The sequence below is a fragment of the Nothobranchius furzeri genome, chromosome 8 (genome assembly GCF_043380555.1).
Source record: "Nothobranchius furzeri strain GRZ-AD chromosome 8, NfurGRZ-RIMD1, whole genome shotgun sequence".
Lineage (NCBI taxonomy): Eukaryota > Metazoa > Chordata > Actinopteri > Cyprinodontiformes > Nothobranchiidae > Nothobranchius > Nothobranchius furzeri.
Window position 1 is genome coordinate 64,842,934 of NC_091748.1, and position 17,192 is coordinate 64,860,125.

The following is a 17,192-nucleotide window of genomic DNA, read 5'->3' on the forward strand; positions in this document are numbered from 1 at the left end:
GGTCCAAGCACAGAACCTTGTGGTACTCCAGAAGTAACCCTGGAGTATAAAGATGATTTGTCATGTATATTTACAAAATTAAATCTGACAGGTATGATTTAAACCAGCCTAGTGCTGTTCATTTGATCCCTACAACATGTTCAAGCCTTTCTAAAAGAATATTGTGATCAACTGTGTCAAAAGCAGCACTGAGATCTAAAAAGACTAGAAAAGACACAAGATTCTTATCAAAGGCCATGAGAATATCATTTGTAACTCTCACTAATGCAGTTTCAGTGCTGTGATGCTCTCTAAAACCAGACAGAAATTCCTAGAAAACAGATCATTAGTGTTTAGATGCTCACATACTTGATTGGCCACTATTTTCTCAAGGACTTTGGATAAAAATGGAAGGTTAGATATTGGTCTATAATTCATTGGGTCATCTGGATCCAGAGGAGGTTCTTAAGTAGAGTTTTGATTACAGCAATGTTAAAATCCTGTGGTATGCATTCATTTACTAAGGATAGATAGATTTTTTTAAATCCAAAATAGGGGCAGTAATGCAAAGGAAATGCATCTTTAATAAATGTTGAAGGTTTAGATTAAGCTAATATTTTTGATAACTCTGAAAACTCAACTGGATCAAAACAGTTCAAACACAGATGAGGTTCTACAGTTACCTCTGATGCTGCCTCACTAACGGAGGAAGAAGAAATCACATTAGGGAGGATGCTAATGATTTTGTTTCTAATAGATATTAATTATAATATTAATTTTACTTGTGAAAAATCCCATAAAGTCATTGCTGCTGAAGGCTAAGGGAATAGATGGTGTACTTGCACACCTGTAATATTTTCAGCCTTGTTGAAATTTGCGTAAACTCCTCCCAAACTAAAATAAAACTGCCTTATCTTTACCTCACTTTGTTGGTTTTGCTGGTTTGTGATTTATATTTGAAGTTTCACCATTTTGTTTTCTACTTTTCTCCTTTGCCTGTCCACTTGTTCTTGGTCAGTCACACAAATTGTATAAAAACCAAACCTTGCTGGCCTTTTAGGAGGAAGAGAAAGCTCCTGGTTGCTCTTAAACCGGAGTTGATCTACATCACCTCGCTGCCCACGCTGAATAGCAGCGCATTTCCTCCTTTACAGTAAGTTTAAATCATGCGGTTGTGAGAGCAGCAGCCTCAGAGGAAATTCTAGATATGGAACATCGTATCCATCCTTAAATAAAGAAAACATGGTAAGAAAAAGTTCATTATGATCTTTTATTCCTCTCTTTTTCTGGCTGTTTGATTCTGGTCAATTTCTAAACCAATCAGGTGTTTGGAACTAACCTAATTTTAGAAGAAAAACTCAGATTTTATTTTTTGCTGTGAATCTAAACTGAAATTTATTTTTGCTTTTTACTGAAAGCAATAAAAATTGTTTTGAACTAAAAGGAGAAGTTGGTGTTAAAAACTAAATAAGCGTTGGTGCTGCTGATGAATGAAAGCTTTATTCCACAGCTATCTCTAGGTAATCATTAACTGTTCACTGGTGGTTTGTTTTTTCTCATTTGTTTTTCAGTTGTGGAGAGGCAGGGAATTAAACATTGGTAGTGTTCTTTAATTTAATAACACATCAAATGCACAAACGATTTAAAAACTGTCAATGGTGGTTTTAACTGGAAGACCTTCTTTACCTTATAATCACATAAAATGTGATTTACAGCTTAATTCAATCATCTGGAGCAGAGATGAACTGCTGAAATGTATTCATATTTCTGGTTTGATTTAATGGTAAAATGCTGTAGAGTCAACATGCCATATGCCATCAAAGACAGAGCTATTTAAAACACATAAAATAGAATAAAATCATTGAATGAAATTTGAATGACTGACTCGTTTTACTTTGCTCATATTTGGCAGTTATTCTTGTTTTTTCTGTAGCTTCTTGTGCAAACACCTGCTCATCTACAGGCTGTGGTAAGACCCTTGTCTGAGTTAAAGACACGAGGATGACACACACACACACACACACACACACACACACACACACACACGCACGTTTGTGGTGCTGCAGATGCTCATTGACTGACTGAAAGTGGAACCCCCACATGTTTGTGCATGTGCATTTTTGTGGTGCAGAGGCTTTTTTTTCACATTTCCTTTCGTCCCTGTTATGAAAAAGACAGAAACACTGTGGAGAGACAGCAAAACGCAAAGCTTGCATCTCATTGGTGCAGAGGGCGTTGCTATGGTAACGTGCAGGATGCTGCCTCCTGATGTAGAGATGTGTGGTTGTAAGCACTTCCTGCTCTTCATCGTCTGTTTGACTTTGGACAAGAATTTCTTTCTGTTATTTCCTTTGTTGTTCGATGGGAGAACAGAAGGAGTGTTAAATGAAAACTAAAAGTTATCCTCTACGGCCAGCACATTTAGAAATTAGGTCAAATATGCTCTGATAAACAGCTATCTGACGCCAAATGTCATCTAAAATAACGAAAGCATTCCTGTGTACAATTTATAGAAAAACTCTAAATGAGATGTTAAGCAAAGGTGTGTATGACAACAGCCCAAATAAACATGACTAAGACATAAAATGATGAAAAATTGTCAGTGCTTGATTTGAATTAAAAGCAGTCGGGGATTACAAAATTTAAAATGTTTAGTTGCAAACGAGGGGCCTCTGAAGCCACATCAGCTCAGAAGTCGCAGCAAAAGCCCAAACAGGAAATTACTTCTTCAAATCACATTATATATGTTATATTGTGCATTCATATTACCATACATGAATTATTGTGTAGAAGTTTGGGGAAACACATATAAAAGTAATATTCAGACCATAATCATAATGCAGAAAAGGGCTATTAGACTAATAAATCAGGAGGGGTATAGGGCTCACACAAACGCACTCTTTATTAAGACGCAAGCTTTAAAATTCCAGGACCTGGTCAAGTTTAAAACAGTGCAAATAATATATAAGGTAAGGAAAGGGATGCTCCCAATTGAAATAAGTAAATGGTTCTTAGAAAGAGAAGGGAGGTATAATTTTAGAGGGAAGTGGAATTTAAAAGTACAAAGAGTAAGAACAGCATTGAAAAGGATGTCTATTTCAATAGCGGGCGTTAAATTCTGGAATGAGTTAACAGAAGAAATAAAGGATAGTAGTAATGTAAACCAGTTTAAAATAAAACTCAAAAAAGAAATGTTAAATAAGTATAAGAATGAAGAAAATGCAATTAACCCAGGACGGCATGTAAACTGATGTTTAATCTATTCTACAAATTAGAAAATCTAAATATAGTTCTAGTTGAACATGAGAATTTTATTTATTTATTTTTTTTTTTTTGTGTTTTTTTTAAGGCATTGTAACTGTTTTGTTGTTTAAATTTTGATGATGAGGATGTAAACCTGAGGGGGTAGGGCTAAATAAGTATACACTTCTCCCTACTCCTTTTCAAACAATTGCGTGGAATGATTTTATGAAATGTTGGTGAATGTATATGTTTGAAATAAAGTGAACTGAACTGAACTGAAATCCACGTCAGTGAGAACAAATCGATTACTTTTCCTGATCTGTGGTCCTTGACAAAGTGGTTGAAGCAATAAAATATTATTCAGGGATGACGGAGAATGAATCATGTGGTTTACATGTTTCTTTTGGCACCGCTTTCAATGACTGCATCTGGAAAATTGGCTCTTAAATAAAAACTATCCAAGATTTGCAGAGTTGTCTGTTGGAGAATCTTTAAAATATTATTGAGTTTTATTCAATTCAGTTTATTTATGTAGCCCCAAATCCCGACTCAAATCAAGAGTCGTCTCACATCACAAAGCGAACATTTCAATTGAGTTCATTATACCAATTAGTGAAATGTTTCCTATATAAGTTTCTCGGTGGGTAATAAAACAGCTTTAACTCTACATTTCATCCTGGAAGCCTCCCTGGTGAGGTTTTCCAGGCACGTCCAACCAGGAGGAGACTTAAACCCAGGACACGCTGGAGGGACTAGGTCTCTTTGCTGGCCAGAGTTTCCCCTTCCCCTATGTGGCTGGGGAAAGGGAAGTCTGGACCCAAACAACTGCAAATCAGAAGTTGCATGCATGACGTCACCGCAAAATCTCTTCTCCCCAGCATAGCTGCTACTTACCACATGGTCAGATTTATGGTGATTTTCTCCACGTTTAATTCTCCGTCTTTCCAGTGGCGTGTACAGGCCTTTTAAAATGGGGTGGCACAGGTGGGGCGCTTGTCTACGCTTGGGTGGCACCTATGGTCATTTGTTGTTTTCATGCTAGTGAATTTCTGAGCTCCACTTGGGCCATGTCCCTTCTTTTTCTTTTTCATCGACCGGAACTCTATTTATTTTTATATCAAAATTGAAAAATAATAAATAATAACAAATAAATGTTCTGTAGGCCCGGGGCTATAAACCAACATAAAGGTGATTGCTGCATTCTCAATCAGATTCTAAGGGTGGCATGTGTTTCCACAGGCCACTCCCTTGACACGCCCTTGCTTCTTTTGTCCTGGAAGAAGAATGCAAAGCTCGCTTAAAACTGCCATTTTTCTTCATCTTCTCCTTGTCTGGTTAAATGAACACCACGTTTAACACAAAACCGAAGAATAAAATACAACAACAAAAATTGACAGAAACAAAAATCTAATCAGAAAACAAAAAAATTCAATGTTTTGATTCGGAAAAGGGTAGAATGCCTTCTCCGGGTCAGGGATGAGGTCCTGCCCTAAGTGGAGGAGTTTAAGTATCTCGGGGTCTTGTTTACGAGTGAGGGAAAACTGAAGCGTGAGATCGATAGGCGGCTGGTGCTGCATCTGCAGTGATGCAGGCATTGTACCGGTCTGTCGTGGTGAAGTGAGAGCTGAGTCAGAAGGCGAAGCTCTTGATTAACCGGTCGATCGACATTCATACCCTCACCTATTGTCATGAGCTTTGGGTAGTGACCAAAAGAACGAGATCGCAGATACAAGCGGCCGAAATGAGTTTTCTCCGCAGAGTGGCTGGGCTCTTCCTTAGAGATAGGGTGAGAAGCTCGGTCATCCGGGAGGGGCTCGGAGTAGACCTGCTGCTCCTCCACATCAAGAGGAGCCAGTTGAGGTGGCTCGGGCATCTGATCAGGAAGCCTCCTGGACGCCTCACTGATGAGGTATACCGGGCACATCCAACCAGGAGGAGGCCTAAAGGAAGACCCAGGACACGCTGGAGAGACTATGTCTCTCACCTGGCCAGGGATTGCCTTGGGATTCCCCTGGAGGAGCTGGCCCAAATGGCTGGGGAGGGGGAAGTCTGGGCCTCTCGAATTAGGCTGCTGCCCCCGTGACTTGCCTCCTGATAAGTGGATGAAAATGGATGGATGGATGGATGGATGGATGGATGGATGGATGGATGGATGGAATGGATGGATGGATGGATGGTCCCTGTCCCCAGAAAAACAAGTATCACTGGACTCAATGACTGCAGACCTGTGGCTCTGACATCTGTGGTCATGAAGTCATCTGAGCACCTGGTTCTCCCCCACTTCAAGACCCTCCCTCCTGGACTCCCTGCAGTTTGCCTACAGAGCCAACAGGTCTGTAGATGATGCCATCAGCATGACTCTGCACTTCATCCTGCAGCATCTGGACAACAGGATCCTATTCATGGACTTCAGCTCTGCCTCAAGAAATCCTCCCAGACCTCCTCCAACACAAACAGTCCCAGGTGAACATGCCTGACCCCATCTGCAGGTGGATCACAGACTTTCTGATGAACAGGAAGCAACAAGTCAGGCTGGGTAAGAATCTCTCTGACCTGCGGACTAATAGCAGTTTCTTACCCTCTGCGGTTGGACTCATGAACGACAATCCTAGGTCTGCCTTCTGCAGTCACTTGGTCCCAGTCACCTGACTCTGTGTTGTGTTTGTACCTGAACTGATCTGCCCTGATTAGTACACAGTCCTGTAGCCATTTCTCTAAGTATTGCCACTTTATATTAGTATTTTATCAGGATTATAATCTTACTTCCTATATTTTCTTATCTATTATTTTTATCTTTCTTTTTCCACCAAGTACCCCAGCAATTTCTTACTGCTGTGGTCCTCGCACATAAACCCTTCTGATTCAGATTTGATCCTTTTCAATCACAGTTTTTATGTCAACTTCAAATCAAATCAACTTTATTTATATAGCACTTTTCATACAAAAAAATGCAACTCAAAGTTCTTCACAGATTAGATCATAGATCCCATATTCCCATCCCAGCCCCCTCCCCAAGTATAAAACAATTGACAATTATTGTTCCCCTCCCTCACACTCATCCACACACACACACACACACACACACACACACACATACACACACACACACACACACACACACACACACACACACACACACACACACACACACACACACACACACACACACACACGTGAGCAACAGAGGAAGCAATAGGCTGAGTTCAGATGGGTCAGGTAATGAACAACACATCATCAGCGGAGCCATCTGCCCTGACAGCAACAGATCCACAGCAGCAGCCAAGGCACCGGCCCATGACGCCCAGTGGGGCAGGGCAGAAACCCCCACCACTGCCCGGGCACTACCCGAGGAGTGCCCCGGCCGCCGCCTCTGACCACCGCCCCCAAGGCAGAGGGCTCCGCAGAGGAAACACTGGAGGATTAAAATATATAACTGTAAAATAACAAAAGCTAATATGGATAAAAAGTAACTGATAAAAAGTGATTATAAAGATAGTAAAAGAAAACATAATCATGTAAAAACACTAAGATGTAAATAAAATGATAAAATTAATAATATATATATATATATAAACAAATATGACAGACGATTCAGTTAAACGGACCAGATAAGTAGTAATCAGTTAAAAGCCAAGCTAAAAAGGTGGGTCTTGAGTCTATTCTTAAAAGCCTGGACGTTCCCTTCGGCCCTGAGGTCCTCCGGCAGCCCGTTCCAAAGGCGAGGGCCGTAGTACTTGAAGGACGCCTCGCCGTGGGTCTGAGTCTTAACTTTAGGGATAACTAGGAGACGGCTGCCAGAGGAGCGCAGAGACCACGAGGGTTTGTATAGTAAAGGCATTTCTGAAAGATAAGAAGGCCCAAGACCATTAAGACACTTCAAAACCATTAAAAGAACCTTAAAATCGATCCTGAAACATACGGGGAGCCAGTGCAGTGATTTAAAACCGGAGTGATGTGCTCCCGCTTCCTGGTCTTTGTCAGGACACGTGCTGCTGAGTTTTGTAAAAGTTGTAAACCTGAGATGCTCTTTTTGGGAAGACCAGAAAGCAGGGCATTGCAGTAATCAATTCTACAGATTATAAAAGCATGCATTAGCGTCTCCGTATTGGCCAGAGAGAGAATGGGGCGGGCTCTGGCGATATTCTTAAGATGGTAAAAACCTATTTTTGTGATGTTTTTAATGTGGGGAATAAAAGTCAGCTCAGAGTCCAAAATAACACCCAGATTCTTGACTTGTAGTGATGGATAAAAAGACACTGACTGTAGTTTAGGTAAAAGTTTCTCTCTCTGGGCCTCAGGACCGATGACTAAAACTTCAGTTTTGCCTTGGTTGAGCTGGAGAAAGTTTTCAGTCATCCATGATTTAATATCTAAAATGCAGTTAAAAAGTGTTTCCATTGGCTGTGAAACATCAGGAGACACAGAGATGTACAACTGTGTATCGTCAGCGTAACTGTGGAAATTCACCCCATGTCTCCTGATGACGCTGCCCAGAGGGAGCATATAGAGGTTGAAAAGCACTGGGCCTAGAATTGAACCCTGAGGCACACCGCATGTGATGCTGTGGACCCCAGAGGAACAGGTATCCAAACTCACCATAAAAGTCCTGTCTGTGAGGTAGGAAGTGAACCAACTGTGAACAGCACCAGAGAGGCCGATCTTTTTTAAACGTGTTAAAAGAATAGTGTGCTCTACTGTATCGAAGGCAGCGCTTAGATCCAGCAGAACCAACACTGTTACCCTCCGAGCATCAAAATTTGTTCTAAAGTCATTTAAAATCTTAGTGCTGTGGTTCACCCTAAAACCAGACTGAAATTTCTCTAGGACATGTTGGTGGTTGATAAAATCATTAAGTTGTATTAAAACAAGCTTCTCCAAAATTTTGCTTAAAAATGGTAAGTTGGATACTGGTCGAAAATTGTTAAAGTCATTAAAATCTAAATTGCTCTTCTCCAACAGGGGTCTGACCACCGCCCGTTTAAAAGCAGCAGGAAAGACCTCCGTCTGAAGGGAGCAGTTCATCAAAGTTAAAATCTCATCTCTAAAAGAGTCATAAAATTGTTTAAAAAACCTTGTGGGGATAGGGTCCAGAACACATGTGGTGGGCCTCTCTGAGGTGAAAACTTTATCAATAATCTCAGCTTCAACCAAGACAAAACTGTCCAGTGTTTCCTCAGGTAGACACACACTCTCAGATTGATCAGGAGCAGCATGACAGTGGGAGGATAAAATGTTACTTCTGATGGTGTCTACCTTCCCTCTGAAGTGGGCTGCAAGCTCCTCACAGAGAGCATCCGAGGGGGTTTTCTGGAGAGAACTAAATTCACAACCCAAAATATTTGTAATTGTAGAAAACAGAATTTTGGGATTGTTTTTGTGTTCAGAGATGATTTTAGAAAAGTAATTATTTCTGGAATTTCTAACTGCTTTGTTGTATGATTTTAATAATTCAGTGTATAATTGTTTATTAATTGTGTTCTTATATTTCCTCCATTTTCTCTCCATCACCCTGCAAGATCTTTTCAAAATTTTTAAGTTTTCATTGCTCCAAGGGGAAGCTGGTTTTGGCTGTAGCTTTTTAATTTTAGGTGGAGCGAGCAGATCCAGAGTAGATTTAAGTCTACTGTTAAAGTCATTGAAGATAAAATCACAGGGGGCATTTAAATTAATAGGAGGGATCTTTTTAAAAGTTTCCAGAAAACCAGCAGCCACTTCAGGGGTTAGATGGCATTTTATTACAATTCTCACAGAGGTCTCCTCCTGATTTATGCTGGTGATGTTAAAAAACACACAGAAGTGAGCTGAGATCGCTAAATCCACGACAGAGGACACACCGGTGGACAGACCAGACGTGATGACCAAGTCCAGGGTGTGTCCTCTGTCGTGGGTTGATTGTGCAACATGTTGTGTAAAATCCATATAACTCAAAATGTTTAAAAATTCAGTGGTAAAAGGGTCTGCAGGGTCATCTATGTGTAAATTAAAATCACCAGCTAAAATAATACTATCAAAAGAGTTGTGCAGAATTGATTAAAACTCATAAAATTCCTGTATAAAAAGTGCAATGTGCCTCGGAGGTCTATAAACAGTAACACATAACATCTGAAGATTGGTAAAAATGGCTGCACTATAATCGAAAGTGGTGAAGTTGTCAAATAAAACAGGTTTTGCGGAAAGAAGAGCTTATAAAAGCAGTTCCGCCTCCCTTTTTTCCATTTCTTATTGAATAAGTAAAATTAAAGTTTGGTGGGGAGACCTCTGTGAGAACAGCAGGAGCATCTGAACTCAGCCACGTTTCTGTCAAAAATACACATTTAAAGTGATTATCTAAAATGAGGTCATTTATAATAAAAGTTTTGTTCAGCAGAGAGCAAACATTTAAAAGAGCCATATTGATAGTAACTAAAGATGGAGTGACTGTGATATTTACCGGGGGTGAGATTCTTGTCCACTGTTTAAGATTACTAAGATTAGACCGATTCGTTTTTGTGTTTATGTGATCGCTCTCTGCTGATGACAGGTATGTGAGAGGTGTGCAAGGGTCCAAGTCCAATATGTGGGTTACTGTTAAAATCATAACTGAGTTCATAGGATCCTGGACCAGTGGGACATCATGATGTGGGGGGAGGAGGTTGGGGCATGGGGGCAGCTGGGGGTGGTGTGGTGGGTAAAGGTGGTCGTGGGCAGGCCAGGCTCATTTTAAGTGTGTGGGTACCCTGTCTATTTAGATGGAGTCCGTCAGGCCCAAACAGATGCTTCCTGCCCCAAAAAAATGTTGTCAATACAATTGTCAATAAAAGCAATGTTGTGCTGCACAGTGACAGAAGAAAGCCAGGTGTTCAAAGATAAAATTTGGCTAAAATGTCCAATTCCTCTATCAACCGTGGGGATGGGGCCAGAGATAAAAACACACAGATGGGTGCTTTTTAAAAAGCTAAAAAGATGGGTAAAATCACGCTTCAGGAGTTCAGACTGCTGCATGCGGGTGTCGTTGGTGCCGGCGTGGATTATAATTTTACTCACTGTTGGGTGTTTGTGGATGAGGTCTGGGATCCGTTTGGCAATGTCCATGACTTTCGCTCCGGGAAAACTGTGAGTGACGGCTCCACTCATCCTGACGTGTTTGATGATTGAGTCTCCGATGATGAGACTGCTGCTCACTGCCAACTTATGAACTAAGCCAAACTGTTTCGGCACATGTATGGTAAATGGTAAATGGCCTGTATTTGATATAGCGCCTTCTAGAGTCCTGGAACCTCCCAAGGTGCTTTACAACACAATCAGTCATTCATCCATTCACACACACATTCACACGCTGGTGGTGATGAGCTACATTGTAGCCACAGCTGCCCTGGAGCACACTGACAGAGTCAAGTCTGTCGTACACCGGCACCACCGGTCCCTCCGACCACCACCAGCAAGCAAGTGGGTTAAGTGTCTTGCCCAAGGACACAGTGACAGACTGAGCAGGGCTCGAGCCTGCAACTTTCCAATCACGGGGCGAGCACTTAACTCCTTTACCACTGTCGCCCACACGTGCATATTTCATTTCATTTATAATACTTTAAATGTGAATTGAACTTGAACTGTAATCAGTTGATTTATTTTACTATTCAACATTTAGAAAGAGCGCGGCATGCTAAGAAATCTGTTTTATCCAACCTTGGCGAGCGGAATCATGGACACAATCTATCCGTGTTACCCCAACAAGAAGGAATCATGTATTAACCACATTGTACCCTTTTAAGTTAGCATTACACAAGTCAGTCATGTTCATCTTACAAACATGATCCAATTATGTAGAACTACATGTAAGGAAAAAGTAACTTGAACAGAGGACTTCCATTTTTTCAGTGAGCTTTCACATTTAGGGTTGAGAGGTGTTTTCTGTGCCTGCAGACACTTCTCTGCTCTCGGAAAGCCATAACCAGGAAACGGAGATCTTGCACGATGCATTTTCTCACTCAGGAGTCAGATGAGTGCTGTGTGTCTCAGAGTGGGGGCATGCCCTGCTCTGTGTTACACTGCTAACTTCCTGCTTCAGAATCAGAGCAGCAGCAGTTGAGTTTGGACTCCTGTCTTGTTTTCAGGAGGAGACTGTTGATGTGAGGGCTCTACGGGACCGATTCAACAGCCAGGCCAGAACCTCAGACACCAGCAGCCGAGACAGCAACTCTCCACGGCCCGGCTTGGGGAGAACGATTGCACCATCGATGGAGAACATTTCTCCCCACAGACTACCACCCGTTCCTCCTCCATTTGCTGGTCCAGCAGTGGGGAGGTTTCCAAGGGCAGAGTCAGCGGTGGCCCCCGTCCCCTCTTGGATTGCCTCTTCCTCTCGACCAACTCCCAGTTCTGCATCCAGACCATCCATCCAGTCAGGAGACACCAGCAAGGTCAAGCAGAGGGGGGAGAAGCTACAGAACATGATGCTGAAGCACCAGAGACCTGCAGGTAGTAATCAGACTCCTGCTCGAAGTCCAGTTCTACCTCATGCATCGCCCCCCTCCACCACACCTCACCCTCTCCGACAGCAGTCACGTCAGAGGAGCTCCAAGGACGTGAGTCCTCTCCGGAGGGCTCTGCCTCTGGAAGGACCCATGCCTTTCAAACCAAAACGACCTCCTTATGTCAACCTGGAGCCCTTTCTGAAGATCAGACGAGGAGCTCCTGTCTCTGCTTCAAATAGAACCGATGGTAGGTCACATTCAGATGTGATGGAATTTATTTTATTTCTCACCAGCTGGTGGTGTTTTTGGTCAGCTGCTTTTATTTGTTTAAAGTCTCAGTGTTTGTTATATTTCTCACATATTGGCACTGTTTATGATTTACAATAATGCCATTGCATCTCTTATTTCCCTTTTTAAAACTCTAAAAACAAACACGAGGAAAAGTGTTTGTGTCTAAAATAGTGATTTCCCTCTTTTTAGTCAAACTCCCTCCTGGGTTCTCCCAACTTGTTTTACAGGATCAGCAAACCGAAGAACATCTTTACCAGCAGTGATGAGTCCTCCGCAGCCTCCAGAACGATCCATCAAACCAACCAGACTGCCACGGCAGATCGCCTCTGTGTGAGTGTGTGTGTGAGTGTGTGTGTGTGTGTGATAATATTTTCACCTGTGTGTGTGTGTGTGTGTGTGTGTGTGTGTGTGTGTGTGTGTGTGCGTGCGTGTGTGCGTCAGGGTGTGTGTGTGTGTGTGATAACATTTTCACCTGTGTGTGTGTGTGTGTGTGTGTGTGTGTGTGTGTTATCATTGACTATATCCTAGTTAAACTCTAAATCCTATTATCTGAGTCTGAAACGGGTCTAAAAGGAATCTGAATCCTTACATTTTTTTCAATATTATATTTGCAATGTAATCAACTTATTTCACAGTTTTATTGTTGAGAATAAAATTTAGAACCATTCTGAAAATCAGCTTTTAAAAAGAAAAACCTTTTTTTTCTCTTTTCTTAAATCTCTTATAAGCACGTATCACAGGTATTATTTTTTACCCATTCCAGGGACTTTGAGGAACAGGACCCCTATGATGACATTGGCAGCTTGGAAAAAAATGGTAAAACTTACACAAAATATTACTATTTTTCCACTCCTATTAAAAACCATTTCTTTTAATTGGATAAAGACGTGTTTATTTCACGACTTTACAGATTCCTACAGTGACAACAACCCACAGAGTTTGAATGGAGTAAGTTAACGAATACATGCAGGTTACATTTATGCAAAATACAGCTTGCTGTTGTCTTTGAGTTCAATGATTTAAACGAACGTGAACTTTTCCTTTTGCAGGACGATGAGGACGTGTACGAGTCTATTGATGAGTGAGTCTGAACTTCGTGCTCAGATAAATGACTTATATAACTCACTGGAGACCAAAAGCGCAGAGTTCACTACAGACTCGTGTTATTTTGGTTTTAGTTGCAGCTGCAGCTAAAATAAAAAGCCTGTAAGTCGCTGCCACAGCTCTTCAGGTGATGCCTGATGTGATGAAAATAGTCATCTTTCTACTAAGCATTCAACTCCTTCAAAGGGAAAATAAGTTCACCTGTAAGAGAAAGCCAAGAAGACTGCTTTAGTCACTTTTTTGACTATTCTATTAAAAAGATTGAAGAATAATCTAAAATATTCATTCTTTTGATGTGATTGTCCCTTTTTAGGGGTGAGTTGGAGGCAAACATCCTGGCTGAAGAGAAGAATAACAAGAAAGAAGCAAAGAGGCAACAGGAGCAGGAAAAGAAGGAGCAGCTGGCCAAACAAAAGAAGCAGAATGAGCTGAAGAAGAACTTTCAGGTGAACAAAACATCTGCTCACCAGATTATTTTGGTTCTTTCACTTTTGCTTTTTCATTTCGAATATATTTATATATTTATTTTTTTGCACACTTAATTTTTCTGCAGATACACAGTGAGGTTCAGGCTCTTCATACAGCCAGAGTTCGTTATGACTGGCCCGGGGACGGAAAGCTGGACCTAAGCGTCCAACAGGGACAGAGCATCGAGATCCTCCGTGTGGAGAACAACCCCAGTGGTAAATGGTTGGCTCGATCCACGAGTGGAAACTGTGAGTTTCAGTCAGTCATGTAGACCATCTTCTCTTATCCACGAGGCTGTTCTCAGGGCCAGATCATGTCTTCATGTGTGAACATCTGGATTAAATTGCTTTATAAATGCTGATTTAGCGCCATTCATTTTCAATTCAAAGAAACAATGTATAGTTTTTAATCTCTGTAAATATCCATCAAAATGTTAAACATGAATTAAAAGATGCCCAGTTGTTGAAAAATATTGGCGGCTTCATAACATATAACCATGAAAATCTGGTCTACAATACGTGGGAGCGGGCCTAAGTCTCTAGGCGACGCCATATTAGACACCATGTTTCCTTCTACGTGAGCCCGTGAGGACAAAACGGATGTACTGATTTGTAACAAGTGGGTACAATATTTCTCCGTTCATAAATATTGTTGTTTTAAACATTTACCTCTTCACTCGTTCCCAGTGATGAAAGGGAGTCTGATGTGCTTGTCTTTAAGCTGGAGGTTGACCTCCTATGGGATTTTTGACCTTAATGGCCATCCGTTGGCATGGTCTTACTCAAACAAAAAATACAGTGATTTAGGTATGTACTGCCCCCTATCGCCAGTGAAAGTACACTTTGTCACTTTAACTTAATTTTGACTTGTGTTTCTATGTAAACGGAATAAATGATGCAATAAATTAGCGCATTTGGTTGCTTTAGTGGCTACAGCTTAAAGCTGTTATAGTGAATCTACAGAACAAGCTCAGTTTTGAACTCAAACATGGCCATGGAACACTCACCCCTCCCCTTGAGTGTTTTCCCCGAGACGCTTCTGCTCGAAATGGAAACCCGTGTTGCCAGAGGAAGCGAGGAAGCGCTAAACACTAGTTGCTGTTTTTTAGGACCAGATGTTTTTTGTTGTCTGTCACTACAAATGGTGTTTTTCTTTTTGGGGTAGTAGTAGTAGTTTGTCCTAATGTTGAAGTGGTAGCAACCGGCTGTTTCTCCTCTAATGTTATTGAGTGGAGAACCTCTCACAGCAGTGGTGTTCTGTTGCTAAATACATGAGTGTGTAATGAATGCAGGACCCAGGGAAGTGCAGCGGTTCAGTGAGACAAACAACCAGATGGTCCAATTGTTGCTTTAGATTTGTAACGTGCTATTGGCGATGATTTTTAGACAAAAAGTGAGAGAAACACTTAATCTCCACAATATTTTTATAGCTATACTATGTTAGAATGTTAAGAGGCATGAAAACAAGATTTAAGCTAATTTGTCTTCTAAATTTGATATAACGGCTATATAAACAATTTTTTCATAGCATTTAATGCATTGATGAAACGCCAGCCAGTTTTACATTCAACAGTTATTTATGAGAAGCAGTAGAAGAAATGTTGCACTTCTGGTGTATCCAGGGGGTTGACTCAAGCAGGAATGTCCTCCATCCATCCATTTTCAGCCACTTATCCTGAGCTGGGTTGCGGGAGCAGCAGCCTAAGCAGAGAGGCCCAGACTTCCCTCTCCTCAGCTGTTAAGCTAGCTCCTCTGGGAGAATTCCAAGGCGTTCCTTGGCCAGCAGAGAGTCCTTCCAGCGTGTCCTGGGTCTTCCCTTGGGTCTCCTCCCAGTTGGACGTTTCCAAAATACTTTACCATGGAGTCGTCCAGGAAGCATCCTGAACAGAAGCCACCTCAACTGGCTCCTCTCAATGTGGAGGAGCAGAGGGTCTACTCTTAGCCCCTCCTGGATGACCGAGCTTCTCACCCTATCTCTAAGCCCAGCCACCCTGCAGAGAAAACTCATTTCAGCCACTTGTATAGTATCTGAGATCTCATTCTTTCAGTCACTACCCAAAGTTTGTGACCATAGGTTAGGGTAGGAACCAGTAAATCGGGAGCTTCGCCTTCTGGCTCAGCTCTCTCTTCACCACGACAGATCGGTACAACGCCCACATCACTGCAGACACAGCACCACTCCGCCTGTCGATCCCACTCTCCAGCTTTCCCTCACTTGTGAACAAGACCCTGAGATACTTAGCCTCCTCCACTTGGGGCAAGACCTCATCCCTGACCTGGAGAAGTCATTCAACCCTTTTCCGAGGCAGGAATGTCTTAATATTCCATTTTAAATAAGTGTGATGTGAAACTGTATGAACCTGCATGAGATCTTAGAGACTATAGATGTTTTAAGACAGCAGCAATCCGTTTTTATGGTGTGCGTTTTGTTCAAACTAACCGTTAGCTCATCAGACTCTCTTTCTCCAAACTGTTCAGGAAGCGCTAAAGTAGGTAAGATAGCACATTGCTAACTTTTACACACCTAAAAACCCTAAAATGTCCTTTAAGGGCAGGATGTCTTGTTTTCACGGTCTAATGTTGACTTCAAATTGATAATCAAGTGTAATGATATACATGTTGAAGCCACAGTGTGTGTTTTCACACAGACGGATACATCAGCAACACATGTGTGGATATTGACTATGAGGCGATAAAGAGAAAAATGCCTCGGATTAGGAAAATGGACACATTAGACTTACCTCCACCGCCTCCAGACCCCCTGCCGAGACTGAGTATGGAGTCTAACAGTGGTGACAGGTAAAAACATTACAGATGTGTATTTCTGTGTCTTGTTGCATGATTGAAACAACATGTCAAGTTGGTTTAGTTAATTAAGTGTTTGTGTCTTAAATTGCAGCTTCCCTCCAGAGGATGGTGAGTAGATTCTGCACACAGCTACAGAGTAAAAATGGGAAACTCCACTGTGAAGAAACTGGAGTGTTGATAGAAATGGATGGAGATTTATGCCTTAATATTTTAGCAAAACTACCTGAAGTATAGTTGCTTCTGTCACTGTTAATTATTGGATTAGATTATTGGTCCTTTCCTATCATTTTTTGATTGTTTGTTTGAAGACAGGGTCGTTTTAAGCAAATCAATTATTTTTTACTCTTTCTTTCGTTGATTAATTTATTTAGTTATTTTATTATAGCTTTATATTTTCATAATAGCTAATGCTAAATATTTGTTTCAGGCTTCAAAGTTGGTCTGTTATTGAAGTAAATAACAAATCACAAAGTCATTTTTGGTTTAATTTATATTTTTAACAAACATTAACTGTTTATATAGAGTTTCTATTAAAATACTTTAGCCAGATATTTACTTTTTAATTATAAAATAAAAACCATTTTCCTTCCATATATATATTTTTTTATTGTGTAGAAGTTTTAAGAGGTGACTAAATTGACATGCTGTACTTTTCTTCCTTTAATCGATCAGCTTTGTGAATATTCAGTTTTTTTCAAGCTAATTCTTCAAACGAGACACTTTTCAATGTTGAATTAGTGGTTCTTTCTGGGGTTTTTGTTTTTCCAGATGACTATGATGACGTTCAGCCCATCCCTGAAGATTTCCCCCCACCGCCTCCTGAAATCAAGTATTATTATCTGAAAATAAA

At 41.1% G+C, this 17,192-nt stretch overlaps 1 protein-coding gene across 1 annotated transcript in view; it reads left to right on the forward strand.

Annotated features, from left to right (window-relative positions):
- The first annotated feature begins 1,034 nt into the window (after nt 1-1,034).
- Nucleotides 1,035-17,192, forward strand: part of si:ch73-40i7.2 (FYN-binding protein 1) — a 25,761-nt gene continuing 9,603 nt past the window's right edge. The window contains exons 1-11 of the mRNA XM_015970797.3: nt 1,035-1,224; nt 11,313-11,919; nt 12,191-12,293; nt 12,727-12,779; nt 12,874-12,911; nt 13,013-13,044; nt 13,381-13,513; nt 13,621-13,783; nt 16,183-16,333; nt 16,434-16,450; nt 17,111-17,171. Of these exons, the coding sequence (XP_015826283.3) occupies nt 1,222-1,224; nt 11,313-11,919; nt 12,191-12,293; nt 12,727-12,779; nt 12,874-12,911; nt 13,013-13,044; nt 13,381-13,513; nt 13,621-13,783; nt 16,183-16,333; nt 16,434-16,450; nt 17,111-17,171 (1,361 nt within the window). The 5' untranslated portion in view covers nt 1,035-1,221. The remainder of the gene's footprint in view (nt 1,225-11,312; nt 11,920-12,190; nt 12,294-12,726; nt 12,780-12,873; nt 12,912-13,012; nt 13,045-13,380; nt 13,514-13,620; nt 13,784-16,182; nt 16,334-16,433; nt 16,451-17,110; nt 17,172-17,192) is intronic.